Genomic DNA, 7,708 nt, shown 5'->3' with positions numbered 1-7,708 from the left:
GTTGTGGACTCGAGACACAAATTTGATGACTTCAGACTCAACTTGATATAAAATAAAACATTACATGTTGGACATTACCGCAGCATGTGTTAAGACTCATCACTAGTTAACACAGCCCCAAAGTTAGAATGATGGCTAAACCCTGCCCATTTCTACAATTTCTCTTTTTTACATTTATTTTTTGGTTGTTTTTTTGTGGCTTTTTTTTTTACTATGTGACTGTGGAATCTGACTTAATGGTTGTTATCTAGTGGAAACCCTGTCCCATAGAAGTTAGTGGAGGGGGAGGAGTTTCAGTACTTCCTCAGTTGTCGGAGTTATGCTGCCCCTGACATACACACATTATCTTCTCACAAACACACTCTCTTCTCACACACTGTCACACACTCTGTTCTCACACACTGTCAGAAACTCTCCCGGCTGCGTTCATTACAGTCCGTTGCTCTTTCCAAACACAGGGACAGGAGCAGAATGACTGGGCTTTAACCTGGTGGAGGGGAAAGTTTCCCTCACTGGGGGTAAACAGACTGAGGACACACTGGGACTACTATACTGGACTACTGTACCAATACCACCCTCATGACGAATGAAGTGACAGGAGAGAGCAGACAGCAGGACAGAGGTGAGACACACTCTCTTCTCTCTATCTGGCTGTATTGAGTATGTTTGAGTCCCATTTTGTCTGGAACTTATGCTGTTTGTGTTAGTCCTACTCTCTCTCTCTCTCTCTCTCTCTCTCTCTCTCTCTCCCTCTCTCAATTAAATTACATTTTCTTTATGGGCATAACGTAACAGTCTCTCTCTCTCTCTCTCTCTCTCTCTCTCTCTCTCTCCCTCTCTCCCTCTCTCTCTCAATAAAATAAAATTAGCTTTATTGGCATGACGTAACAGTCTCTCTCTCGCTCTCTCTCTCTCTCTGTCTCTCTCTCTCTATATATGCCATTCCCCTCTGAGGGCATAGCCAATTAAAGAGATCAATGGATAATGTGTGATCGTTAGACTAGGATTTGCAATAGAGAAGTGTGTTTTTCTGTACTACAGTGAGGGAATCTCCCAAAAGTAGTTCAGTCACGGCCACACAGGCGTGTGTTGTACCAGGTGGTTAGGCTAAACTTAGAGCCCCCTGTCTGTCTCATGTTACCCCTGTACCTCACTGACATCCATTTCACACACACTTACCCCACAGCCATACAGTTTCCTTATTTCCTGTGGCTACTTTGAATAAACTCACTTTTTTGATTACTACATGATTCCATATGTGTTATTTCTTAGTTTATTGTCTTCACTATTATTCTACAATGTAGAAAATAGTAAAAATAAAGAAAAACCCTTGAATGAGTAGGTGTGTCCAAACGTTTGACTGGTACAGTAGGCTACATTAGAATCAGATGACTGATTGTTCCATCAATATAACCAGTATGATCCAGTCTGTGATATGATGATGAAGATATTGGTATGTATTCTCTGTTAGACTCTTGCCCGTGTCATTTCCACGTTTTGCTCTTCTGATAGGGCTTCTGATAGGGTTTTTGATAGGGCTTCTGATATGGCTTCTGATATGGGTTTTTGATAGGGTTTTTGATAGGGCTTTTGATAGGGCTTCTGATATGGCTTCTGATAGGGTTTTTGATAGGGCTTCTGATAGGGCTTCTGATAGGGCTTCTGATAGGATTTTTGATATGGCTTCTGATAGGGCTTCTGATAGGGCCTCTGATAGGGCTTCTGATAGGGCTTCTGATATGGTTTCTGATAGGGTTTTTGATAGGGCTTCTGATAGGCCGTGGGTTTTGACCATATTGGGCTCTGGTAAAAAGTAGTGAACTAAATAGGGAATAGGGTTCCATTTGGGACACATCCTGCTCTGTTAGATTTATCTGTAATGTGTCTGGAAGTGTCTGGAAACAGTGTTGTTTCTCCTCTAAGAGGTTCTGACCCGACACACCTTCAGGCTGTTTACAGCTGTCTGACACACAAGAATCACACCCATTCAATCAGGACACGGGGTTTCATCCCAAATGGTACCTTATTCCCTATGAAGTGCACACTTTTGACCAAGGCCCATAAGGCTGTGGTGAAACGTAGTGCACTACAGAGGGATATAGAGTGCCATTTGGGACACTGCCGTGGACCAGTGATGTTTCTAGAGAAGGAGCATCCTCATCCTTCTTTTCTTCACTTTAACCTGAACAAAAAATGGATGACAGCGAGACAGAGAGAGAAGTGGACAGGAGGCCATTTGCGTTGGGTTGATGTTTCCACGCTGTTAAAATAGAAAGACTCAAAACATACTACTGCACTGTTGGGAACTAGGAACACAAGCATTTCACTACACCCGCAATAACATCTGCTAAATATGTGTATGTGTAACCGATGTGAAATGGCTAGTTAGTTAGCGGTGGTGCGCGCTAATAACGTTTCAATCGGGTGACGTCACTCGCTCTGAGACCTGAAGTAGTTGTTCCCCTTGCTCTGCAAGGGCCGCGGCTTTTGTGGCACGATGGGTAACGATGCTTCGTGGGTGTCAGTTGTTGATGTGTGCAGAGGGTCCCTGGTTCAAGCCCAGGTTGGGGTGAGGAGAGGGACGGAAGCTATACTCTTACATATGTGACCAATAAATTGTGATTTGATTTGAACACCTGATTGTCTACTGAAACCATGAGAAGTAGTTCTCCTAAGCTAACATCTGTTTGAATGTGAACCCAATGTGTTTTGATACATACAGTAGAATGTGTTTAAAACAGAATGGAAGTACTCTGAAACTGTACTGTGGCAGACATTTGAATTAATCTCAAGGTACACTCTGGTAATATGGGTGTTTTTAAGAGAGAGCTGTGAAAACGCCTTTCTGGGGTTTCAGAAAATGTAAAAGTCAGCATCAAATTACAATAATATTTTTATACATTCATTTCGAGTGACACATTTTAGAAATGTATTGAGATTAATAGACAGAGCTGTCATATTTGTCCAACTTTTCTGGAATATGTCTAAAGAGGACAGTGGGAATGTAATACTTTTCCTAGGAAAGGCAATAGCACTCATTACTACTACAGTTGCCAGGCTCATTGTGAGATTATAAATGATGTTACATTCAAAATGTTTAGGGTTATGTAACATGCATAAAGCAGAGACAACATGTCCCAACTTATAGCAGAGACAACATGTCCCAACTTATAGCAGAGACAACATGTCTAACTTATAGCAGAGACAACATGTCCAGTTTATAACAGAGACAACATGTCCAACTTATAGCAGAGACAACATGTCCCAACTTATAGCAGAGACAACATGTCCAGTTTATAGCAGAGATAACATGTCCAATTTATAGCAGAGACAACATGTCCAACTCATAACAGAGACAACATGTCCAGTTTATAGCAGAGACAACATGTCCAACTTATAAGAGAGACAACATGTCCAGTTTATAGCAGAGACAACATGTCCAACTTATAGCAGAGACAACATGTCCAACTCATAACAGAGACAACATGTCCAACTTATAGCAGAGACAACATGTCCAACTTATAAGAGAGACAACATGTCCAGTTTATAGCAGAGACAACATGTCCAACTTATAGCAGAGACAACATGTCCCAACTTATAGCAGAGACAACATGTCCAGTTTATAGCAGAGACAACATGTCCAGTTTATAGCAGAGACAACATGTCCAACTTATAGCAGAGACAACATGTCCAACTTATAGCAGAGACAACATGTCCAGTTTATAGCAGAGACAACATGTCTAACTTATAGCGGAGACAACATGTCCAACTTATAGCAGAGACGACATGTCCAACTTATAGCAGAGACAACATGTCCCAACTTATAGCAAAGATAACATGTCCAATTTATAGCAGAGACAACATGTCCAGTTTATAGCAGAGACAACATGTCCAACTTATAGCAGAGACAACATGTCCCAACTTATAGCAAAGATAACATGTCCAATTTATAGCAGAGACAACATGTCCAGTTTATAGCAGAGACAACATGTCCAACTTATAACAGAGACAACATGTCCCAACTTATAGCAGAGACAACATGTCCAACTTATAGCAGAGACAACATGTCCAGTTTATAACAGAGACAACATGTCCCAACTTATAGCAGAGACAACATGTCCAGCTTATAGCAGAGACAACATGTCCAACTTATAGCAGAGACAACATGTCCCAACTTATAGCAGAGATAACATGTCCAACTTATAAGAGAGACAACATGTCCAGTTTATAGCAGAGACAACATGTCCAACTTATAGCAGAGACAACATGTCCGTCCAACTTATAACAGAGACAACATGTCAGAACTTATAGCAGAGATAACATGTCCAACTTATAAGAGAGACAACATGTCCCAACTTATAGCAGAGACAACATGTCCAGTTTATAGCAGAGACAACATGTCCCAACTTATAGCAGAGACAACATGTCCAGTTTATAACAGAGACAACATGTCCAGTTTATAGCAGAGATAACATGTCCAACTTATAGCAGAGACAACATGTCCAACTTATAGCAGAGACAACATGTCCAACTTACAACAGAGACAACATGTCCAACTTATAGCAGAGACAACATGTCCAACTTATAGCAGAGATAACACGTCCAGTTTATAGCAGAGACAACATGTCCAACTTATAGCAGAGACAACATGTCCAACTTATAGCAGAGACAACATGTCCAGTTTATAGCAGAGACAACATGTCCAACTTATAGCAGAGACAACATGTCCAGTTTATAGCAGAGACGACATGTCCAGTTTATAGCAGAGACAACATGTCTAACTTATAGCAGAGACAACATGTCCAATTTATAACAGAGACAACATGTCCAACTTATAACAGAGACAACATGTCCAACTTATAGCAGGGACAACATGTCCAACTTACAACAGAGACAACATGTCCAACTTATAGCAGAGACAACATGTCCAACTTACAACAGAGACAACATGTCCAACTTATAGCAGAGACAACATGTCCAATTTATAACAGAGACAACATGTCCAACTTATAACAGAGACAACATGTCCAACTTATAGCAGAGACATCATGTCCAACTTATAGCAGAGACAACATGTCCAACTTATAGCAGAGACATCATGTATAACTTATAGCAGAGACAACATGTCCAGTTTATAGCAGAGACAACATGTCCAACTTATAGCAAAGACAACATGTCCAACTTATAACAGAGACAACATGTCTAACTTATAGCAGAGACAACATGTCCAGTTTATAGCAGAGACAACATGTCTAACTTATAGCGGAGACAACATGTCCAACTTATAGCAGAGACGACATGTCCAACTTATAGCAGAGACAACATGTCCCAACTTATAGCAGAGATAACACGTCCAGTTTATAGCAGAGACAACATGTCCAGTTTATAGCAGAGACAACATGTCCAACTTATAGCAGAGACAACATGTCCCAACTTATAGCAGAGACAACATGTCCAACTTATAACAGAGACAACATGTCCAACTTATAGCAGAGACAACATGTCCCAACTTATAGCAGAGATAACATGTCCAGTTTATAGCAGAGACAACATGTCTAACTTATAGCAGAGACAACATGTCCAGTTTATAGCAGAGACAACATGTCCAACTTATAGCAGAGACAACATGTCCCAACTTATAGCAAAGATAACATGTCCAATTTATAGCAGAGACAACATGTCCAGTTTATAGCAGAGACAACATGTCCAACTTATAGCAGAGACAACATGTCCCAACTTATAGCAGAGATAACATGTCCAACTTATAAGAGAGACAACATGTCCAGTTTATAGCAGAGACAACATGTCCAACTTATAGCAGAGACAACATGTCCCAACTTATAGCAGAGACAACATGTCCAACTTATAGCAGAGACAACATGTCCAACTTATAAGAGAGACAACATGTCCAGTTTATAGCAGAGATAACATGTCCAACTTATAGCAGAGACAACATGTCCAACTTATAGCAGAGATAACATGTCCAACTTATAGCAGAGACAACATGTCCAACTTATAGCAGAGACAACATGTCCAACTTATAGCAGAGACAACATGTCCAGTTTATAGCAGAGATAACATGTCCAACTTATAACAGAGACAACATGTCCAACTTATAGCAGAGACAACATGTCCAACTTATAGCAGAGACAACATGTCCAGTTTATAACAGAGACAACATGTCCAACTTATAGCAGAGACAACATGTCCAACTTATAGCAGAGACAACATGTCCAGTTTATAACAGAGACAACATGTCCAACTTATAGCAGAGACAACATGTCCAGTTTATAACAGAGACAACATGTCCAACTTATAGCAGAGACAACATGTCCAACTTATAGCAGAGACAACATGTCCAACTTATAGCAGAGACAACATGTCCAACTTATAGCAGAGACGACATGTCCAACTTATAGCAGAGACAACATGTCCCAACTTATAGCAAAGATAACATGTCCAATTTATAGCAGAGACAACATGTCCAGTTTATAGCAGAGACAACATGTCCAACTTATAGCAGAGACAACATGTCCCAACTTATAGCAAAGATAACATGTCCAATTTATAGCAGAGACAACATGTCCAGTTTATAGCAGAGACAACATGTCCAACTTATAGCAGAGACAACATGTCCCAACTTATAGCAGAGATAACATGTCCAACTTATAAGAGAGACAACATGTCCAGTTTATAGCAGAGATAACATGTCCAACTTATAGCAGAGACAACATGTCCCAACTTACAACAGAGACAACATGTCCCAACTTATAGCAGAGACAACATGTCCAACTTATAGCAGAGACAACATGTCCAACTTATAGCAGAGACAACATGTCCAACTTATAGCAGAGACAACATGTCCAACTTATAGCAGAGACAACATGTCCAACTTATAGCAGAGACAACATGTCCAGTTTATAGCAGAGATAACATGTCCAACTTATAACAGAGACAACATGTCCAACTTATAGCAGAGACAACATGTCCAGTTTATAGCAGAGACAACATGTCTAACTTATAGCGGAGACAACATGTCCAACTTATAGCAGAGACGACATGTCCAACTTATAGCAGAGACAACATGTCCCAACTTATAGCAGAGATAACACGTCCAGTTTATAGCAGAGACAACATGTCCAGTTTATAGCAGAGACAACATGTCCAACTTATAGCAGAGACAACATGTCCCAACTTATAGCAGAGACAACATGTCCAACTTATAACAGAGACAACATGTCCAACTTATAGCAAAGATAACATGTCCAATTTATAGCAGAGACAACATGTCCAGTTTATAGCAGAGACAACATGTCCAACTTATAGCAGAGACAACATGTCCCAACTTATAGCAAAGATAACATGTCCAATTTATAGCAGAGACAACATGTCCAGTTTATAGCAGAGACAACATGTCCAACTTATAGCAGAGACAACATGTCCCAACTTATAGCAGAGATAACATGTCCAACTTATAAGAGAGACAACATGTCCAGTTTATAGCAGAGATAACATGTCCAACTTATAGCAGAGACAACATGTCCCAACTTATAGCAGAGACAACATGTCCAACTTATAGCAGAGACAACATGTCCAACTTATAAGAGAGACAACATGTCCAGTTTATAGCAGAGATAACATGTCCAACTTATAGCAGAGACAACATGTCCAACTTATAGCAGAGACAACATGTCCAACTTATAGCAGA

The 7,708-nt window shown here is 40.2% G+C and overlaps 1 protein-coding gene across 1 annotated transcript in view; it reads left to right on the top strand.

The window, feature by feature from the left end:
• The first annotated feature begins 287 nt into the window (after positions 1-287).
• LOC106604337 (SH3 domain and tetratricopeptide repeat-containing protein 2) overlaps positions 288-7,708 on the top strand; it is a 49,866-nt gene continuing 42,445 nt past the window's right edge. Inside the window, exon 1 of the mRNA XM_082974987.1 lies at positions 288-622. Coding sequence (XP_082831113.1) covers positions 580-622 — 43 coding nt within the window. The 5' untranslated portion in view covers positions 288-579. The remainder of the gene's footprint in view (positions 623-7,708) is intronic.

The sequence above is a fragment of the Salmo salar genome, chromosome 05, assembly GCF_965601325.2.
Source record: "Salmo salar chromosome 05, fSalSal1, whole genome shotgun sequence".
Classification (NCBI taxonomy): Eukaryota; Metazoa; Chordata; class Actinopteri; order Salmoniformes; family Salmonidae; genus Salmo; species Salmo salar.
This window is presented reverse-complemented; position numbering and strand designations above follow the sequence as displayed.